At 54.7% G+C, this 22,316-nt stretch overlaps 1 protein-coding gene across 2 annotated transcripts in view; it reads right to left on the reverse strand.

The window, feature by feature from the left end:
- Positions 1-964: 964 nt before the first annotated feature.
- Glis1 (GLIS family zinc finger 1) overlaps positions 965-22,316 on the reverse strand; it is a 187,921-nt gene continuing 166,569 nt past the window's right edge. Inside the window, exons 4-10 of one of the 2 annotated variants that reach the window (XM_057784899.1) lie at positions 18,919-19,080; positions 14,816-14,926; positions 11,541-11,670; positions 7,582-7,738; positions 3,552-3,730; positions 3,021-3,188; positions 965-1,200 (exon numbers count right to left, since the gene is read on the reverse strand). In XM_057784899.1, coding sequence (XP_057640882.1) covers positions 1,043-1,200; positions 3,021-3,188; positions 3,552-3,730; positions 7,582-7,738; positions 11,541-11,670; positions 14,816-14,926; positions 18,919-19,080 — 1,065 coding nt within the window. In that variant the 3' untranslated portion in view covers positions 965-1,042. The remainder of the gene's footprint in view (positions 1,201-3,020; positions 3,189-3,551; positions 3,731-7,581; positions 7,739-11,540; positions 11,671-14,815; positions 14,927-18,918; positions 19,081-22,316) is intronic. The other variant, XM_057784900.1, reaches the window with a different exon arrangement.

Genomic DNA, 22,316 nt, shown 5'->3' on the forward strand with positions numbered 1-22,316 from the left:
GCTTGGCTGGGTGACCCAGGAGCCTCAGATTCCTCTCTAAGAAGGGGGTCACCTGAACCCTTTCCCTCTCTCTATACACGTCAGTCAGCCAAGTGGAATGGGCTGTGGCCGTGTCCCAGTGGCTGCCGCTCAGCAGGGGAGAAGACCCTCCCAAGGGCATTTCCGGAGCAGGAGAGGGCTGGCGCAGAGATGAGCAGGGAACTTAGCCCCCCTGGGCCTCCCACCCACAGAGATGAGGGGGGCTTTCCTTCCTCTTTTCCTCAGGTGACTCTGACATGAAGAGCCCCTTCTAGGCCATGTGTATAGACTAGACGGGGGTCTGCTGTCTGGAATGAACACTGGAGCCAGGCAATGTGGAAGGAGAGCTAAGCAGGCCTTGGTGCTCAGGATTGGACCCCTCCATCGGCCGGGGCCATGTGTGGGTGTGGGCTCCTCTGAGCACAGTGCTCCCTACACCCCAGCTGGTCTGTGAGGAACCGACTTTTGCCTCTGTGTGTGAGCGTGTGTGTGAACTGTCCTTGAGCACCTCTCAGTCCTCACCTGCTCCCCAGTCCTGGGGCTATCTCCACCTGGGGTCTGAAAGGACCACTGTATAGGATGGAGGAAGAGGTTTCCATAGCCATAGCCCAGGGCCTCCTGGGCACTGGACTCTTGATGCACGCTCCTCCGAGCTTCTGGCCTCAGGCTTTAGGCTGAATCCCACAGTAGGTAGAACCAGGCCTTCATATCTTGTTTCCAGTTTTTAATGTTTTTCTTGTAAAACCAAAAATATAAAACTCCTAGGGAGGTGGAAAAGAGGTCTTGTACATTGTATATACACGAGGTCTGTGATTTGAGAACCTTAGGGTGAGAGAGGAAGATACAGTCAAGGGGCTGTCACAGGGCCACAGTTCCTGGCAGGCAGTTCTGAGACCAGACAGTCCTCCAGGCAGGGACGTGGCCCCTGGACGCAGCCTGGCTGCCCCTGTGGGAAGCACCAGGACGGACGGCAAGCAGGTGAAGTGGTGTTGGGAGCTGGGCGGGCAGGGACAGCAGGACTCCTTCAGGTGTCGGTGTAGATGGAGGGGATGTGGCTCAGGCAGTGGTCAAAGGCCCCATTGGGGAAGAAGCCACAGTCCTCGGGACCACTGGACACCAGGTCTTCAGACGGCTGTGGCTGCAGTGCTGTGGGACACGGGGTCTCTGCCAGGGCCTCGTAGCCTGTGGGCAGACAGCAGAGGGGTCAGAGCGGGAGGATGGCAGAGGCTGGATCTCTCCTCTCATGTTCCTTTCGGGGAGCTGGTGACCCGGATGGAGAGGAGTCACAGGGGAGCTGGGGAGACAGGCTTGGCTCAGCCCCTCCAGTGCTTGACTGTGGTGGAGGGAGGGAGGGGGTTGGGAGCATCCTAGCTTCTACCTTTAGAGGTGGGCCCCTCTTGGCAGAAGGAACTCAGGTCCTTATTCTTCCAGGTCCCCACCTCTGACCCCAGACTCAAGATACTACAAGCGGGGAGCCAGCATCTTAGTAAGCGATCATTAAATCCAGCCTGCTCCACAGCAGTTCTGTGACGCGGGATCCACTATCTTTAGGGCGAAAGGATAGGCTCGGAGAGGGCAGGTGCCTTGTCTCAGGCCACACCGCTAGTAAGTAGGGAGGGGGAAGCGCTAGAACTTAAATGCAGGTGCATCTGGTTCTAGGGAGATTTGGCTTTTCTGGTGGACATGCTGTTTCCAGAGTGAGGTCACTGCTTAGGGATCCTTAACTTGAGGCAGAGACCTGAAGGACCATCTTATCCAATGTCCTGTCCCTGTGCTGCTGTCATGATGTCTGTGGCTTTGGAAGTGGGTCTTGGTCTCCCACATCTGTACAATGGGAATGGGGTGAACTGAGGCCTTTTGGCCTGTGCACATGTTGGTTCAGCCTACTGTCATCTTGATGGGAGGTGCCTGGCAGTGAGGCAGTTGAATACAGTTGGAACAGATGCTGGGGACAGACCCAAAGAAGCCTCCTATCCGGGTGTCAGACTGCTAAATCAATAAAGCCGCCCTGGGTTGGGTCCAGCAGCACAGGATGGTAGCAGGCAACAGAGTGGGTACCTGATCCCACAGGGGGCCTGCACACAGGCCTGTCATGTATTAAATGTGGCCCATATCTACCCACAGATGAGTGTTTACTGTATGGAAACACTGGACTATGTATAGAAAGCCCAGCAACCTGAAGCAGCTCCACCTGCTCAGGTACACACCTATCTATGGAGTCAGCTGTGAGTATCAGGGTGGGTAACCATGGGGGATCTGTGTGCATGTGCCAGCCCTACATGCACACAGATGCACTCCACAACACAGGAAGGGAGAACACAGACACAGAGCAGGTGTGGGAACGTGCACACAGCCAGACCCCCAGTGATGATGAAGCCACAGGTCTGTGCTTACTGGTGTCCTCTCTGCCTGGCCCTGTGTCCAATGTTCATGTCCCTCAGTCCCCACTTTGCTGCTCAAGAGCCCTCTGTAGGACATTATGGCCTCCACCAGATCTGGACCCTGAGGCTGATTTTGGTGGGGCTCAGCTTAGGTAGTTCAGAAGGAGGTTCTACCCACCAATGTGCTGCCCAAAGCTCTGATCTGCCTGCTGGACAGAGCCTGATTCCAACTCTGGACAACATGCAGCCCTCCCTGTCCACTGCACTTTTCTACCCAACCAGGGTTAGGGCAGCAGACCCCCAGCCTGCCCACTGTCAGAGCCCTGGCCCTGCAGGCAAACAGGCATGCTCCTTCCTGTGAGGCAAGGGTCAGCATCTATCTCAGTCCTGACCTCAGCAGGTACCTGATAAACACTCACTGTGAAATACCATTAGGACCATAGTCTCATTCAGAGCATAGGGATTCAGAGCACCTAGACAAGGCTTAGCAAAGCTATGGCAGGAACACAGTCATTCTGGTGGCTGTCTCTACATGGGAGGCTGTTAACTAGGAGACAGTACACAAGCCCCACCAGTGCTAGCCTTGGTAGTGCTGAGGAAGGGAGGTTTGGGGCAGCTTACCAGGGGCAGGTAAAGGTGCGCTGAGGCTGGAGTAGGTGTTGGGCCTTAGAGGGTTGAAACCATGGGCATCGCCCACCAGTCCGTCCCTGGAGGCTGCTGGCTCAGTGGTCCGGTAGCAGTCACCATACGGGAAGCAGTTCTGGATGGAATGGAAACTGCCTTGATAGCCTGCAAGAGGAGGCAGGGGCTGTGGTGATGGAGGAAGTGCCGAGGTCATGGGGGGGATCAGCCCCGTGTTGACTGCTCCAGGCATCGAGGGTATGAATGAGAAGAGCACACAGGGAAAGAGAAGGATAGAAAGGTGGTCCTATGCGGCTGCTACAGTCTGCAGCTGATGGGATGGTTGGCCCTCCACCTCCTGGATTCACCACACCCACCCAGTCTTCCTCCGAGCAGTAGGACCCTCCTACCTGTCATTAAGGCCAGAAGCCCACTGTGGCCCTCAGAACCCAGCGTGTTGTTCAGAGGACCCACCTGCCTCCCCAGGCCCCATGTCAGTCCTGTGGTCACAAAGGGTTGGGTGCAGCTTACCTTGCGGGCTGGGCAGAGGCGGTGCTGGTGGGCTTTGGAAGGGTGGGTAGGTCGGCTTACTGGGGAGCGTGGAGAATGGCTGTCCTCCTGGAGACTGACTCTGGGAGGATGGTGGCAGTGGTGGGGGACCGAGCCCCTTCAGTGGGCTGACCATGGGTGAGAGAAGGCCAGGTCCTAGGCTGGAGAGGACAGAAAAGCATGGTTTCATCATGGTGAGGCATGACCCAGGTCTTTGCCACCTTCACTAATCTACAACGCCGTGAATATATCCATAAGCCTCTTGCTTGGTCATGCGTGTTCTAATCGGAGTTATATTTTAGTTGCAATCTCAGTTTTCAGGACTACCAGTAGACAAGGGACAGGGATGCCCATGACCTTGGAAATCCACAGACCAGCGTTCAAACTCCTAGCAACTTCCACCAGACACAGATCTGGGAACGTTGGGAGCCTTGGTTTCCCTGCGGGGTGTGATGTTGACCTCCTGACATGTTGCAGCTGTCCCTATCATGGGTTAAATGGTGACCAGCCCTCCAGTTGTGGGTGACTCTGGATGTGGGGCGCACAGGCCATCTGGTTGATTCGCTAGAGGTCCCCTTTGTAGATCAGGAAGCCAAAGTTTGGAGAAGCTGCACAGTGCTTTCTGTCCATGTGGCTGCACGGCACTGGCCTCACCACGTAACAAATGACCCGGTACAATGTGCATATATGTCCTCATTAATAAACATCATGACCACGGGAAGGAAGAGCCAGTGCACCTGACATGCAAGCTGGCATTTTACTCTGCTGTGCAGTGTATTTAAGGGAGTTCTCCTGTCTCCATCCCTGGGCATCTGTCTTCTACTTGCAGAGCTTCTGGGATGGGAGGCTCACCACCTCCATTCATACATAACTTGAGGGATCCAGGTCCAACCCTGCATTCCTTGGAAGCTCTTGTGAGCTGAGGCCATGGGGCTTGAGAGAGATGCAGGTGTCTTGAGTGTAGTTATGGCACCCAGGTTAGTTGCAGACTCTCCAGGCCTCAGGTTTCCATCTGAACCTATACATGCACAGGCTTGCAGCCTAACAGTGCATTTTTGCTCCGTGGAGGGAGCAAGCGCAGAAGCGAAGTCTCCAAGGCTTTGGTTTGACATGTGGGTTTGCTGGACCAGCTCTCAGTGGTTCCCAACCTGTGGGTCTCAACCCCTTTGAGGTCATATATCAGATATCCTGCATGCCAGACATTTACATTACGATAAATAACAGTAGTAAAATTAGCTATGAAGTAGCAATGAAATAATTTTATGGTTGGGGGTCACCACAATGTGAGGAGCTGACAGCAAATCTAGGACCTAGGTAACCCTGTCAAGGGAGGTGCATTCTCCTCCTCCGAGCAGTGGGATCTGATGGTGGGTCAGTGCCTACTCTGAAGGAAATAGGACTCTGGTGGGGTCAGGAATCCAGGGACACACTGGAGGTACCTTCTGCTCCCTGCAGCCCGTCCCCACAGCCTTGCCAATACCGTGCCATCTCCACACACTTAGAATGTCACTGTCTGACATCCAAGAGCCAAGCCCTCATAGACTTTCTGGACTTAACCTCTCCAGTTGTTCCTGTTTACAGACCATGAGGGACAGGGTCTCCCTCTGTGCAATTCCAACTGTGAAGGCCAGGCCATAAACCAGATGACCGCACTGTCCATCCTCCTGGTGGAAGATCCCTTCCTTCAGGACCATGCAGGACCTTCTGTGTCCCCATCTTACCTTGCAGGGAAGGCCCAGGGAGGAGCTTGGCATGTGGTAAACAATGGCCAATATCCACACACAGGCTCTTTTTGAGACAGGATCTCACTGTTGAGTCCAGGCTACCCTGAAACTCACCATCCTCCTGCCTCAGTGTCGCGAGTGCTTATATTTCAGGCATACACCAAGATGCCCTGCCACAAGTAGGTATCCGAACCACTCAGCCCCAAAGCCTATGGATACAGTGTACAGTAGAAACAAGCGCAGATCTTGGGGAAATGTGTGTGGCTTCAAGGTTTACATTCTGTTCAGACCCACCATAAATTCTCCTTTGTCACTTTCACAGCCAGTGAAACTGAATAGAATACGCATAACTAACACACAGGCTGATCCGTGCCGCTCCAATGGCAAGCAGGTCATCTGGAGCCCTCTCTGGAGGCAGGCAAGTGCCTCCCATAGCACACGCTGGGGCTTTGGTTGAAGCCTATGTAAGTTACCCTGGACCTGGCTGGCAGCCCCAGGGATCCATGTCTTTCCTCCACAGGGCTGGGAAAGAAACCCACCAAATTTGGTGTCTCCGCTGAGCCAGGGTAAATACATTTGGTCATGAAGTCAGGCCCTCTTAGCATATTTTTGAGTGAATCAGATAATTCTGTCAAGCTATTTAAATGTCCCAGCAAACCGCTGGGGAGCCTCAAGTGGCCAGTCCCTGTTGACTTTGGCAAGCGGGGGAAGCTGAAGGCCTTCCCGCCCATCTCTCCTCTGGGGCTGAAAAAGAAACCCATTCAGGCGAGCCTCAGGCCGTGTCAGCCATGGGGCCCTTCTCTCCAGCAGGCATCCGGAACCCGGCGCCTGGCGGCTGGGGATAACTCTCGCCACACTGCAGGCCAGCGTTGGGCGGGTGGGCTGGGGTCTGGTCTTGTCATCGCTCTGCCTCTAGCTGCAGGCATTCCTGATGGGTACTTATGCCGGCGGCAGGCGGGTGATGAATGAGGCCAAATAACAAGCCCATGCCCTGCAAGGGCCTCTGTGGTTTAATGTCGTATGGCTGGAGATATTAAGGCTGGTCACTGGCTAAACAGGTGGCCTGGGCTGAGATAGAAAGGGCAGGGGCTACTGTGGATGAGACATGTACTGGGTGGCACCAGCAACACCAGGCTTGGGGAGGTGGTCCTTGCCACCTGCCTGGAGGAGGCCTTTCAATGCCTTTTATGGAGGAAGAGAGAGGCTCAGGGAGGGCTAAGACTTTGGGTTCCTCTCACCTAGCCAGGGTCAAGCCTGTGCCATGATTGTTGTCTGGGTTCCCTCCCCACCTGCCCAGCCTTAGCTCAGGTTGCCCCCTCATATCCCATGCTCTTTCTTTACTGTTCCTAACTCATGCTGTTGGCCCGGCCCAACCTTCAGGGTACCTCTATCACTGGCCTTGTGTCTGGCTTCTGGGGCATCATCTCTCCAGCTCAGCATTTCACACAGTGGTTCCTCTCCCAGCATATCCCAGCTCTCACCATGCCTGCTGGAATTTCCCACTCCTCCACCTGTCTCTGGAGCCTGGCTTAGCACCACCTCCTGCAGGCAGCCCATCTGGCCTGCTGGCTTCCTTTCTGGGCCTCCACAGCCCTTTCTCCTTCCCCAGATGGCCAAACTGCAGCCTGTCCAACATCTCTTCACATAAAGCCAGTGGTGGCCTGGCACTGGGCCGGGGACCTGCCTATAGGAATTGGGAAGGAACAGATGAATGAACGGGAAGGGGACCCAGGGAGGAACAACAGGCCGCAGACTCGGGAATAAAGCCAGACTGATCCTAGGTGTACAGTGGCCTTGGGGAGGGGGAGAGCAAGGAGGAAGGTTGCTGGGGCCAGGCCTTGAGCAACAAATCTGAGTGATAAGCAGAATGGGTGGGGTTGGGACTTGCTCTGATCATGTAGGAGGATCACAGCATGTTCAGCAGATCCAGCCAATAGGGCAAGGAGCACACTGAACACAGTGACCCAGGCTAGCCCTTCTACGGGAAGTCTGGTATCAAAAGCCCACAGAGCCAGGGAAATGGAGGGGTACTCCCGAGGGGCCTCTGAAAGGAGGATGTGAGCGGCTGAAATCCTGGGGACCAACGGCATGTGCCCCTGGTGGTGGGGGCATTCCTGGGAGACATCGATCATATGGTATCCAGAAGGTGATACAGAGCACAGGACCCAGTCAGTGACACGTAAATGTAGGCTGTAGTCATCTGTAAGGTCACCTGCCACGCTCTGCCTTGTTCACCTCCGACACAAGTGCTCAGGTGTGACCCCTGAGGACTGGCTTGCCATACATACCCATCCCTGGTGCTCTCGGCTGTGGGCAGAGGGGACAGGTGGTGGTGGGAACCAGTGGTGACCTCCAGCGGGTGGTGCCTGGAAGGGACGTCATGGGATGGGGACAGGATGCCCGAAGCCAGCCCATTTTGTGGGGTGACAGGGCCAGGATACACACCTGCAAGGAACCAAACATGTCACTGGGCTTTGGCTGCTCGCTAGGGTATGAACTCTCGGGAGCTGTGACAGTCTGCTTATTATAAAGAGGGAATGACACAAAGGACGAGGGCCACAGAGGTGCCAGCGCCATTCTGTCTGGGTCAGAGCGTGACAGATGGAGATGAGGAGGGGACTGTCACGACACATGGGGCTGGGATCTTGTATGGAGTAGGCTGCCTCAAATCTCCATTGGGCTATTCTGGAAAAGCAGGACAGGGCATGGCTCAATCCCCAGAAGCAGATGGGGAACTTGGAATGGAAAGAAGCAGAATGAATCTGGGGTCTTGGTAGAACTACTTTTCAGAGTGGAGCTTCCTTTGCAGAAACTAAACTATGCCTCCTCAGACACAGGCAGGCAGAGCCTGGGTATCCAGTGACCAGCTGCAGAGGAGTAGCTGGCCTGGACAGGCCAGCTCCAGAAACTCCTAGGAAGGCCTACTACGGGTAGTGATCCAAGATGCACCCTACTCTAGGGTCCCACCCAAGGACTGGAGTCACCTTTTATCACTTCTATCCCTTGTCAACACAGGCGGGCTAACAGACCAATGGGAACACTAGGTCAGAGGCCCAGCTGAGGGTTTGGGGACCACCAGGGGCGGCAGATTGCAAAGGAGCCTGTCAGGAGAGGATGATGGGGCCTAGGGGCACAACAAGGCCTGCAATTTGCTTTGTGGTGCCGGGGGCGGCATCTAGGTTCCCATGCGTGCTAGGGAAGACCACTATCACTGAGTTACATCATCAGCTCAAGGGTGGACCATTTTGGATGCTCCTACTTTGCCTGAAAAGGAAAAAAAAAATCAATTTTGCCTTTTTGTTAACCTAGCATGCTTGCTTGAATGGACATGCCACTTTTCTTGGAATCGGTGCATCAAGGTGACATCCTGGGAGGACTCTCCCTGGGGTTATCCTCTCAGTGACACCAGGGCAGTGGCCACCAGTTGGCTGGTCCCTCCCCTGCCGGTTGTTACTTCTTGAATGTTGTTCTAGTTGTGGGGAGAGGGGCAGTAGCTTTTTATGACCCCAGAAGGACTAGCCTGGGAACATCTAGGTTTCTTCCAGGATGGTCTCAGCTGCTTAGCATTCTAAGGCTAGCTCGTCCTAGACTGGCCATTCTGATTAGAACCTACAGGGGCTATTTCAAGGAACTGAATGGGGCTGGGCTACAGGGCTGAGGCAGAGTCTGGGGGCCACGGTAACGTGGTCCCAAGTGTCTTTAAGCTGCATTACTGGAGCAGCAGTTGGCTTTGAAGGTCACATGACCTGCAACTCCGGATGGGGACAGTGGAAGAAGTCCCATTAAGTCCTCACGGTTGGTAACTATGGCTTTTATGTGCCCAGTTTTCTCCACACACCTAGTTTAACAATTTAGAAACAGACTCCCCGAACATCATGGACCAAATGGAGAGGGTGCCTATTTGGGGCAGAGCCTCCAGCTGAGCTGGACTCTGGAGTGTATGATGAGGATCTGAGCTCTGCTACAGGCACTGTAGCTTGCTGATGACACAAACTTTGGGCAGTCACCGGGCACCTTGAAGCTGTCCTCTCTAGTGTTGCCCTCCCTGTCTTGGTCAGGTAGCAAGGAGGGTGTGACTGTGGAAGCAGCTCAGCCTGCACCACTTTGTACTCTCCTTAATCCCTTCTCGCCTGCCACCCTGAGTCAATCTGGGGGTCTGGCAGCTGGGAAGGCTGGAGTGCCGATAGCGTCTGCTGCTCTGACATCGCTCTTCCTGTACCCCACTACCTATCATGGTACCCCATAGAGCTGAAGACATGCCTGCCAGATAAGTGTGCTCTTCCAGATCAAACAGTGACAAGCTCACATCATCGCTCCCTCACCCTCCTAAAATCTACCCCCTGCCTTTACTGCTGTCTTGGCCCGTGCCCGTCTGTATGGCCCCGACAGACCTGTGTTAGTGATGGAGCGTGTCCGTGGACAGTGCATGCGATGAAAGGATCACCAGACCCTGAAGGGCCGTGGGAGTGGGGACTGGGCCTGTAGCCTCCCCATACCACACCACTTTGGGCTGTAAAGCAGCAACATCAATCATCAGCCATGAACACTTAGCCTCTGGCCCTAACATCTGTTTCCCACTGTGCCTCAGGCGTCTGTGTGCAGACTAGCCCCAGGGAGTACCTGGCAGGTCGTCCTTCCCAGCTCTCGCTGGAGTGAAGGACCGTCCACAGCAGGCACACAGTAGGTATGAAAAGTTATGTAGGGTGGCCTTAACAGAGCTTGCAGGAGACAATGCAGAGCAAGGTCTCAGTTTCTGTGTCGTTATCAGGCAGGCACCTCCCCAGGGAAGTGAGCAGTGGGCAGCTGACCACGTCCCTCTGAATAGCTGCTGGGATGGATTTTCTCTTTCAGCTTTTCCTCACAATAGGCATGGGAGGGACACTGAGGAAGACCACCTCCTCAGACTAGACAGCAGGGTAGGCAGGCTGTTGGCAGGAGGGCCTTCCTCCTTTGACTGTGTCCTGGAGGACGTGTTACTCACTAATGAGGCTGAGACAGTATCTGTTGAGAGAGACAATGACCGCTGCTGTCCCTGCCCCCTAGGAGGACAAAGAGGCTGACCTGAGGCTGATCTGGATGGATTAGTCCTCCTTGTCTGGCGAGTCCTCCCAAGGTAGGCACATGGGGGCTGCAGGCCCCAGGCAGCTGTGGCCCCAACAGCGGGAACCTCTCTGGAGTCCTTAGCTTGGGGTACCTAGCTGGGGTGTATTGTGCAGTCCTCCTTGCATGCACCCCTTCTTGTATATACCTCAGAGGCATCTTTACACAGTAGGCCTTGCAGATGGGCAAAAAACTGCTCTTCCAAGGCTGGCTGGTAAGGGCCCTGACATGTTTTAAAGTCTCTGCTGTTACGTCAATGATGGGGGCGAAGAATAAAATTAGAAAATAGAAGGAACATGCTTTAAACGGTTAGAGTAATTCAAGAAATCCCAGAGGGCAGCTGAGCTCTCTGCTCTGTGGCTGTGGTTTCCTCGGAGAGCAAGGGGAGAAGGCACAGCACAAGAACCATCAGCTCAATCTAAAGGCCATGCTGCCCGCAGCTGGGCAGTGTTCCCAAGCCACGAAGTCAGGATTGCTGCCATGGCCCGAGTGTGCCCTGCAGCCAGCTGCTGCTGCTTTTGCTGGACCAGTGGCTCTGAGTGTTGTCCAACAGGCCTGCAGGGTCTGGCCCAGAGAGCCCGACAGTGGGCCACAGAACTCAGCAGTGAGTAGGCTGTGGTTCCGACCACACTGCCCATCCTCTCTAAGTCTTGGTTTTTCTCTTCTGAAGGAGTCATGCTGGACACTGAACAGGACTTCAAGTCCAGACTGAACTGGTCGGGTGCATCTCGGCATGCCTCACTGTGGATTAGAATCTGGCTTGCACTCAGGGATGTGGACTCTATGCAGCATTCTAGGCAGGGCCACATGTCCCCCACATGGGTGCTGGTGACTCTGGAATGAGGCAGACTCAGGCCTTCCCCAGAGGGGTTCCCAGTCACAGGCTGATGGGGAGACAGGTTCTGGGAGCAACCTTGGTGAAGGAAGGGGCTTGGCAGGCATTCCAGCAGCTGCATCCAGGAGGCCTGGGGCCAGACTAAGGGGGAGTGGGCGCCCTCTTATGGCAGCACGGAGTTACTCAGGAGTGTTCATGAACCTACTTAGGGAAGACATCTCGAAGGGGAGGGGACAGAAAAGCACTCTGCAGCAAGTCTTACCCATGTGCCCTTGGGCTGGTAGTGACTGGCTGTGTCTCCCACACACATACCTGGGAGCAGCTCCTGGCTCAGGGTTTGGCCGCCCTTCCCCCTGCTGGCAGGCAAAGGTGTGGTTGCTTGGAGTTGCTGCATGGCCAGACACTCTGACAGGACAGCCTCTGGATCAGCACCTGTGTGCAGCTGGGGAGTGGGCAGTGGGGAGGTGTGAGTGTCCGGCCACCTGTCCACGGGCACCCCGTCTGTGCTGTGCTGGTTTCCCCACCGGGAAAGTTGCTAGTGGACACTGTAAGGACTTCTGAGAAGAGATGCAGGACAGGATTTGACATGCAAGGATTTTACTGGAGGATGTTCCTAGGAGGAAGTATGCCAGAAAGGCTGGGCATACCCTCAGCCCACTGAGCCAGGGAAGGAGGGAGGGGAACCACTCAGGCTGGAGTCAGGGTCCCATGTCTCTTGGGAGGAATTTCTTCATGGCTGCTGAGGGATCGGGTTTAGAGGTGTGGCACCAGCACATACTGGGAAGGTGGTCAAGTGTAACTATTGGGGTTTTGCAGCTCCCGTCAGGGCAACCTGTGGCAGTAGGAGAGATGTCGCTTGGCCAGAGGGCCTTTCTCCCTCTTCCCTGTCCCTATGAAGGATACGGGAAAGAGCCCTGGGCTGAGCCCAGTCCCACACTACTTCTCCCTGTGTGTCAGTGGACAACTAACTTCTCTGGATCTCACCCACCTTGCCTGTATTCTGGAGCTGTCCCTGCTTCTGCCATTTCAGGCCATGGCTAGAAGTGAGACAGTGAATGAAAAGATCTGTGGAGTACTGTATGTGGGGCTGGCTCAGCTCCAGCTGCCTGACTCCAAAGGGCCACAGAAGTGGCCCAGTGAGTTACTGTGTGGACTCGAGCTGTCTGGTTAGCAGCAGAGCCTGGCTGGGATGATCTGGCCAACACCACTTGGGATACCTTTGAACATCTTCTCCAGATGGAGGAAACATCCAAGATGGGGCTCTGAAGACACTGGGTGACAAGCGGCAGGCACCTGCATGGGCAGTGACCCTTCTCCAGGGAGATCCCCAAACATTCACTTTACCAGGTCAAAACAGGTGCTGAGAAGGCCAGAGCCTTGCTTGTGTTCTCAGGCAGCTGAGAGTCAGCCACAAGGGGTTTTCCACCTTCCCAGGCAGAGGGAGGGCTGACCAGGCAGGGAAGGCACGCCAGTCTCGCACTGGGCTCTCAGCGCCTGACCCGGCAGCTGTTTTCCATGTAAATGAAGTTTTTGGCAAAAGAGGGCCAAGGCATGTTCTTGCAGACCGCAATGTCGATTGGATTAGAAACAGCAGGAGAGGAGAATTAAGGAAGAAAAGCATTTCTAATTCTCTCCAAAATGTAGCGGGGCTGCCAAGGACTTGTCATAATACAAGGGTCGCCTTACCCAGAAAGATCCATCATCCCCGATGCCTCTAATGGATGCTTATTGTTGGGAAGTTTGCAGATCTGCAGCCCAGGTCCCTGGGGGCTCAATGTGAGCCAAGCATGGGCCTGGGAAAACCAGGGCAGGATTCTGGTCCTTGGGCACCAGTCCACTGGGGACAGCAGCCTCCTTGGCACCTAGCTCCAGCCTACGGAAGCCTGAGCTATCCCTTGCCGCCCTGAGGCAGCGTCAGGAGCTAGCTATCTCTCCTGGGCTGTGTGAAGGGGCTACTTTGTTAACGTATGTGAAATGGACACAAGCTAGGGCCCACTCACAGGATGCCAGCTACGGTAGACAAAGCAGCAGGTACAATGTCTAGTTGAGGAGCCACCGGGTTAGTGACTTGTCCCACTTCTCAGTGAGTTAAGGATGTGGTGGTGTTTGCACCGGCAGGCTTGCTGCATATCCTAACTCTACCCTCCTCTGCTCTACCCTTCAAATGGTTCCCAGTGCCTCCAAGATGTGTTGCATGCCATCTCCATCATGAGGTGGGCTTTCTCCTGGTACCCTGTCTCTCTCTGTCTATCCCATGGAATGGAAACGACTTTCCCAGGCTGGAGGGTTTTGCCGTTTCATTCACAGCAGTGTCCAAGGTCATGGTGTGTGGACCACAGTGCTCACTTCTAACATTGCATAAGTCAGTGAGTGGCTTTCCCTGTGTCTTCCAACTTTGTTAGAGCTGCTGGGCCAGCTCCTGCCTGTTCCTACACCCTCACTCCCATGGCCCTGGGGATTGAGTGCCCAGGCAAGAGTGCTCTGCCTAAGGTCGCTGTCCTGTTCCTTACTACATGACCTGGGGCCCCCTGCAGCTTCCTGGTGACCGTTCTCATGCAATCCTTTCTCCTCCTCAGGTTTTTGGTCCTGGTGAAGGGCACCACCACTGAAGCTTCCCCTGGGGTCCTGACACTCCCTGGGTTAGCCCAGGTCACCTCCACTACCTTCCTTGTTACCACTGAACGTACATTTCACTCTGACATCCCCATGCCCCACATGGCCCCAGAAGAATCTCTCAAGGCCATGTACTTCTTTTTCCCTCAAGACTACTTGAGGGCATTGAATGTCCTCAGGACAGTTCAAATACTAGGCAGGGTTTCCAGCATGAGAGTGCCCAGCTCTGTATAGATATGAATACACCGGCCCCACAAGTGCCATGGGTCATTCCAGGCACACACTTCTTACCCGAACTCGCCTGCCTGCACTGCAAGAGAATGGCAGTGCCCACCCCTTCCTTCTGTGTTTGTCAATCTGTGCCAATTACAGGCTCAGTCCTGGGCATATATATATTCTGTCACTCAGTCCACAAGAGCACCCGTTCCTCAGGAGCATAGAGGCAGAAGGGCCACCAAGCTATCAGTGACAGGCCCCGCAGGTGGGACCAGAGCTCACACCCCCAAACCATTATCCTTTATGGTTCCTGGTGCTTCTTCCTGGGACCTTTCTGTTCCCTTGCATATGGGCCAAGGTCCTTTATCTGTGCCAGACAGAACCTCCCTGCTGTCATCAGTATCATTTGGCAAGGAGTCTCCTCTTGGTGTGTGCCTCAGGCCACTGGAAAGGGGTACTATCTGTGTCTTCTCTCTTCCATCTTCAATGCCTAGCCCAGAGCTGGGCATGAGTGTTGTCATGCTTAGGGGTGCCAGCTTTTGGTGGGTGAATGTCTAATTGGTTGAAGTGATAAGGGCAGGGTTGTGGACTGGTATACTGGGCGGGAGGCAGATACAGGCAGATGGGAGAACAATAGCATTTACAAGTGTGTAGAGAGTGGTGTGCACATGGGCGTGTGAGGCACTTGGTCTGATGTGGACAAGCAGCTGGGATTAGAGGTTTCTGCAGAGATGAGTCTTGGCTCTGTGGCCGCCTACCTTCTTACGGACCTGCTGCTCCTTGGCTGAGTGCGCCTTCACGTGCTTGCGGAGGGAGCTGGGGTCCGTGTAGCGCTTGGAGCATCCAGGGATCTGACAAGCATATGGCTTCTGTAACATCAGAGAGGCATGAGAGGCAGTTAAGAGGCCGCTGCTCAAGGCGAAGGTCCCCTATATGACCTGCCATGGGAAGGATGAGTGGGTAAGGCACCTGGCCTGGGAGAGGAGGGGCTCTGTGTCCCCACTCTGCCACCATGTTGGGAGTGCAGGTGAGTTGCCTCCCATCTGCAAGAGGGGACTGATTGAGCTTTGCAGGTCTTCCTGACTCACACTGGCTGTGACAGAGGTGTCCTCACAGCTCACTTCACAAAAGCAGTGTATGGAGCAGGGGTACACAGGAGCTTGTCCCGGACAGGAGAATGAAGAGAGGAAGAGTGGACATCCCAGGGCCAGCCTGGATGATTCCTCAGCAGGTCCAAGTGGCACTATGGACCACAGCAACTAAGGTCCTCCTTCCAATAACTGGAAGGCCAGAGGGAGCCGACCTCAGAGAGCACAGCTAGGAACCTGAAGGCTGTGCTGTCTACATGGCCAAAGCCCCTCCCTGTGACCATCCCACTGCCCTGGAAGGCACAAAGGGACCCCCACCCCTGCTTGGACTCCTCCAGGGTCTCCCCTAATATCTTCCCATGCAGTGTCCCACTGCTTTTGTCATAGACGGCCATGGCCCTCGGCCCCTCGGATAATCAGAAGCTAGATCATTTCAGGCACTGACTGGGGTCCTCCTCCCCCCACTGTCCCCACGCATACCCCACAATGTTCCTCCTGTCACCTCTTATCCTTGCTCAGATCCTGTTCTCTAGATTGATCTGAAATTCCTACAGGCCGCACTTCCTACTTTCTAGTGAGGGAGCCATCTAATCCTGGCCACGTTCCAGAAGACCTGGGAAGGGCAACTCATGGTCCTGTCTGCACCTCGCAGTTCAGGGGCTTTCATGAGGACCAACTTGGGGTCCCCAGCTACTACTAGGGTATGGAGTTCACAAGGCTTCCTTTTAAAAACACACTGAGTGCTTCAGAGCCCTTAGGACTGCCTCCTGGAACGGCAGTGTGTGTGTGTGTGTGTGTGTGTGTGTGTGTGTGTGTGTGTGTGTGTGTAGGAAATGGCACCTCTCAAGAGTAAGCCCCAGGGACTGCCATGCCCAGTCAGCAGACACACCAAGTGGAACTGCCCACAAAGCCTCAAGGCAATTCTGTCCCTACCAGAGGTAGGGACGCTGGGAGAGGTGCACACTGTCCGAGGCCTTGTGGGGAAAAGCAGAAAGATGTCCGGAACCATACCTTGGAGCTGCCACGGAGATTGCCAGGTTAAAGAATGGAGAACAACAAAAAGAGAGAGACAGGCAGTAAGAAGGTGACTAGGCCAACAGGAAGGCAGGGGCAGGAGAGGGAGGCCTGCCTCGGACTGCCCACCACCTGCTTCAGCATGCGAGTCCCACAGGCTTACACAGCCCCTCCACCCTAACACGCAACCCCAGGATACTCTCCCATGAGCCCTGCCCTGCCCCGGAGCTGACTGGCCCCAGGCCTGGTCCTCTGGGAATGCTGATACAAATCCACATGCTTTGGTCTAAAAGCAAACAGCTCTGTGTGGCAGGCACACTCGCTTGGAAACAGGGCAGCAAGACCCATCTTTGTGTTTGTTTTTCCAGGGCTTGACGTGCATAGAACATTCCTCAGGCCCAGCTCCCTTGAGCCCCCAGGAAACCCCGTGGCTGTCCCAAACCACCAGCCAAACCCTCCGCCCGGAATCCCCATACAAGTTCCAAGACTGGGGCTGTGTTATTCCTGTCAACAAGGCTACTCTTCCTTGTCTGGACAGAGCTCTATCTTTGAGGGCTCTCCAGGTTCGGTACTGTTAAGCACTGGCCACCCATGGTTCCCACACCTGCCCATCAGAACTGCTCCAGCTGAGCAGACACCACAGCCAGGAGGTGTGTGTGTGAGACTCCATTAGTGAGCTTTCTTCTCTGAGTGCCCCAACAGGCCCCATCCTGCTGCTGGGGAAACCGAGGCCCACACTGGGAATGGTAGGATCCGGTTGACATTAAGTCCCTGAGTGGCAGACTAGGAAAGAAAGGGCTGCCCTGTTCGCAGCTATATCCCCTCTCAAGAGGCAGAGCCAAAATCAGAGCTGAAGCTTGCTTTCTCCACTCTGTCCAGAGAACCAACCTCCTTCCTGCCGTGGGCCCCGTGTTCTCTGAAGCCAGGGATAGCTGTGGTGTTATGTGTGAGCCTGACTGCTGACCTGAAGGCTGCAGGCTGGGACACACATGGTCTAGCAGCAAGGAGCTGCCCTTGCTACTTAGGCAGAGAGCGGGCTGTGAGTGGCACACCTAGACCTGCCAGAAACTTCTCAGACAGATGAAGGCCTGGGGTAACCCTGTGGGCTTGTGTGGACCTGACCTGGCCTAGCCCTCAGGAGCTCCGTTCCACAGGCCTGGTCTAAATACAGTAAGGACAGGAGTAAGAATCGAACAGGAAACTAGAGAGGCCATGGGGACATGCCCTAGACCTGGGAGGTGGGGGTGGGGCAGAGGCCCACTGTTGGATGCCTTGTGCCCTCGGCAATATTTGCTTTCACTGCCTCTCTCAGGGACAAGGGCAGAGTGCCAAGGGCCCCCAGGCTGAAAAGGTGACCAAGGGGAAGGGGACTTGGGAGTACCACAGCTCACTTCAGGTCTCAGTCAGCCATAAGGGGAGGGGAGTTGGTTTTGACTTGGGGACTGTTCCTTGCCATTCTGTCCCCTCTGCTCAGACTCAACCCTTCAAACTTTTCCAGTAAAGAGCCCTGCGATTGGAGTTAGCCAAGGGTGCATTTGGCTCTGTCACTTGTCTGACATTGACACAGACACGACCTGACTTGGGTCTCAGCTTTGCTTGAACTGGGACAGGTATGTGACACTATGGGGCTGGCAGGGATAAAGAAGGTACAGTCCAGGGCCTGGCTCCAAAGCCAGTGATTTTTTTCTGTTCACATTTCTGAACCTGGTTTCCCAGCTGTGAGATAAAGGGCTAGGCCTGGAGGACTCTGTGCCTTCTCAGGTGTGACCTCTGCTTTATGGCTAACAGCTCAGTTACCCTCTTGGGCGTCTGTTTCCTCAATGGCGTATTGGACAGGGTAGGTATATCAACCGGTGCCTAGCCCCACCCCAGCTCCCCGTACATCTGCAGCAGAGCTGAGAACCTGCTTGGAGGTCCAGAGGTGGGGTTTTCTAGCAGACTCCAGCCTTGTGCTGCACACAGGGTTGGGATCCTCCCACGGGACACACCACTTTCTCCAGCACCTGTGAGACTGGCATGAAGACTGAGTCTGTCACCGTCACCAGAGTTCAGCCATGAGAACCCCTAAGCCCACCTTCCTCCTGTGTCAAATGGGTCAGGGACCTTGGTAATGGGGTCAGTCTAGGGACGACACTCTTGCTGATGTCCTTATCTGCACAGGGGACACGTGGGGCAACTGGGACAGAGCTGTGGGCCTCTGCTGCTTGGCATAAGCAAGGACAGGGAAGTAGACATAGACAGTATGGGATGGTCAGGCTGCTGTGGCAAGATGGCTCTTACGTGTCACCAACTACAACTCTTTGAGGGACAACAACGGCCCTAAAGAGCCTATGCATTGTCCCCAAGTGAGGAGTGGGAAGAGCAGGGAGGGGCATGCTCAGGATGCAGACATAGTTGGCCCGTCAAAGAGAGACTGTGGATGTAAGAGCACCGGCTTTCCCATAAGGCCTCAGGCCTGGGCTGGTTCATGGGCCACATAGGGTAATCTCTACTGGAGGCCTCTGTTAAATTTAGTCCGGCCATCCACATCCGCAGAGGACATATGGCCATACCCAAGTCATTTGTGTTTGTCACAGCTGGAGGATGATGGGGGAAGCATCTTAGTAGAAGGCCAGGGAGCCTACTAAGTATCCTATAATACAAAGAACACGCCCCATCCACTCCCACCCCGTGTTACACAGCCTGAGACTCCACCTAGAGAGCAGGGTCTATGTGCAGCCCTCTTCCACCCCAGGGCCTCCACACTCGGGCCTACCTACCGTGTCGAGGTGGGTGCGTTGGTGCTTGGCACGGTCACTGGAGTTGCTGAAGGCCTTCTGGCAACCTGGGTGCTGGCACAGGTACGGCTTCTCACCCGTGTGGCTCCGCAGATGGATCTTCAGGTTCTCCAGGCGGGAGAAGGCTTTACTGCAGCCTTCGAACTGCAGGAGAGGCTGATGAGGGCCCACCCGCCTGCAAACAGCACCCCAAACCTGCCTGTCCCCCCACTAAGCATCTGGGAGCGCTGCTGCCCCAGCAAAGTGTCCAGGGCTAAGACTCAGAAATGGGCCACTGGGGTCAAAGATGACCTTTTTGCTTCTGACTTGGGGAATAACGTGTCCCCTGGAGTCAGCAATTCCAAGGCAGGCCATGTCTGGATGTGGAACCCCAGAAGGAGTCCAGCCTGAACTGGAAGGGCTCTATCCCCAAGAGGCTTTGGGGTGTCCTGCAGCCTTGATGCTGTATCTACCCCCTCGCCAACTGTGGGACTGTGGCTATCCATGAGGGACTATACACAGGCATCACCCTCGATAACCCTGTGAGACCAATGGTCGCATCTGTATACCGAAGTATCTGAGTCTTCATCTGGTCACTTAGCTGACCTGCGCTCACCATCTAGTACGCTGTGTGCCGAGTACCAGACATGTAGTGGACACAGCACAACTGTGAAACGGTTCCTGGCAGAGAACGTGTGGAGAAACGAGTCACCTAGTTCATCCTCCATGGCCCCAACCGTCCGTCCCTGCAACTTCTGCCAAGCCTGGAACTCTCCTCTATATGCCCTCACGTCAAATCCTCCCTGCCTGCTCACCACACAGCCGCCCAGGCGCCTTGGCGTACCAATATAACCCCTATAAGGCCCTCTCCTTACAGACCTGACGTTCTGCCCTGCGGCCTCCCTGCCTGCCTCTCTGCCCATCCTCTAGCAGAAGGCAGTCTTCAGGCTTTGTTGATGCAGGACGCTCAACAAGAAAGGTCACCTCTCCTGATTAGCCCCCTACCCCCTGCTCAGCCTTCGAGGTCCAGCTCAGAGACTGGCTGAGGCAGCAGTTCCAATCTTTAGTGTGGTGTTGCTGACTATCCTCTGCCTCTCCCCATTGTATGCCCATGCCAGCCGTCCTTCCAGCTATGTGCATCTCAGTGGCTGGTACCTGCTGCTCCAGTCATGGCGCTGGTGTTTAACTACAAAACCCGGAAGCATGTGACATCAATGTCCTCATATTGGTAAAGTGACCTGCCCAAAGTCACATGACAAAGCAAAGGTAAGGTATAGGCCAAATTTGATGTCAAAGCCTAGGTGGGTGTCTGTGCTTGTTGAGAAGGAAGAGACTGAGCCATTGGCTTTCTCCCCATGCCCAGGGCTGATATGCCAGCCATGAGCACCTATCCCAGGTTAGGACCCAGCTGACTCCAGTCTTCTGGCACTAGGTCCCCTTGGGCTGCTAGTAGCAGGAAGCTGGGGACAAAGAGGGGGGCAGTCATGTTCCTTGAGGGCCAGGGCTTCTCTAGCCTCCCCCTCAGGGGAAGGAAGTCACTAAAGGTTCTCCCTCTCTCCTGATTCTCTGGCTATTCTTTGTCAATTTTAAAGGTACAATACCCGCTAGGAAGTTTGGAATATTTCTGGAGAGAAGTCTGTGGGCAGAGGTAAGATCCTGTGGTCCACCTGGCTTATGATCTTGTCCCCAGAGAGGCAGGCCCTGGGAAGGGATCAGGGTCAGATGTGCACTCTAGGAATTAGGGGGACAGAGTCATATGGGAATTAGAAGGAGCACAGTTTACAAGGAATGGGGACAGTCTCTCTCACACACACACGAGAAGTCACCTTTGGCTGTTAGTGGTACGGAGGACTTGGGGAAGGGGCAGAGAAGGGGGTTGCTGCGGTTATAGAAGAGGACTGCAGCCCAGGCAAGAGCAGCAGCCGTAGCAGAATTTCCTGTACAGCCACAAGGACACAGACGAGTCAGAGACAATGACCCCTTGGATGTCACAGTTCAGACTGTTGCTGGGGCCAACCTAATGTAAGCTTCTGCAGCTGGGTTTCTAGTTATGGGACCTGTTCCTTTATCAGAACAAAGAAATCCCAGATGGGGAATAGCAGGTGACCAGTTGCTCCCTGTTCCCCTACAAAGGTCTCGTGCCAAGTTCATCCCTAGATGATGAAGGAACCTGGGCAGGAGCAGGGTTTCCAATCAGCATCCTTCTTGGCCCTTTGTTCTTACTGACTGGTTTGGGGGAAAGGCTGTTGGAGGAGACCAATAACTCTTGGCTGCGTGATTTCTCTGACGTTGGGAGAGCCTGTCAGACTCTGGGGATCAGTTTACCTCTTTCCCACCAGGAATCTATGGATCTTTGGGCTTCCGAACGCCTGCTTCCTCACCCCTCCTGGGAAGCCTTCCCTTCCTACACTGACAATTTAATCTAAACATTTTTTAGAAGTTCAGGATCTGAGTTAATGTCTTCCAGGATGCCACAAGTGCCTCTCCCACCCCATGTATCCCATACATCAGCTGTGGAGAGATGACGCTGAACTTGCCAGGAATCTCTATCCCAAAGGCCTTCCATGATATGTTATGAGGCCTCCAAGGACTTTTCCTTCCTCTGTTCGCTCAGCAAACATGCCTCTGTTGTTTAAGCACCCCCTCCTAGGAGGAGCCTGCCTGACCCCACAGGCAGCACCTCTGCCTTCTCTCCCCATCTCTGTCTTGGAAGTGGCCTGTCACTTCAAGGACATCTAGGGGATATGGCAGGAAGAGAAGGGATGCTGTTTTATTCTTATCTGAGATAAAGACACACAGATTCTGGCAGATCCGTGCTCCCATCAGGACCAGAATCCAGACCTGCTCAGCCCCTGCGAGCCCTGTGAGCTTTTCTATTATCACTATTTAACAGCTGCAAAGATGAGGTCAGAGCCAGGAGGCTGAGGGGACCCATCGAGTCAATGCTTCTGCCTGGCTCCAATGGGCCTGCTGCTTCCACAGCTTGCTGCCTTTTCCCGATGGCCTTCTGGGTGCTTACAACTCTGCCCATCAGACGAGGAGCTGAGGCCCAATGGCAGCGAGCACAGTGACTGCAGATACGGCCCTTGCCACAGATGGCTGCTTGCTCACTGAAGAAGCCCAGGCAAGTCATTCTGTGAGTCTGTTTCTTCATCTGCAAACTGGGTGAACGCTAACCTTAGAGAGTGGTGTGAGCCCTAAATGAAACCACACACATCAATTTCTGATCTTGTCACTGTAGCTGTCGTTTAAGGCCTCAGAGCAGGTTAAATGACAGTCTTCCTGGGGTAGTCTCTGGCCTGTCACACCTCTAAGAGAGCTCTCTGTGTGTGTGCGCACATGTGCACACGCCCTCCCGCTTCCCACAATCCTCTTTCCTCTTCTTGCTCTGCACCCTTTGC

The sequence above is a fragment of the Chionomys nivalis genome, chromosome 11, assembly GCF_950005125.1.
Source record: "Chionomys nivalis chromosome 11, mChiNiv1.1, whole genome shotgun sequence".
Taxonomy (NCBI): Eukaryota; Metazoa; Chordata; class Mammalia; order Rodentia; family Cricetidae; genus Chionomys; species Chionomys nivalis.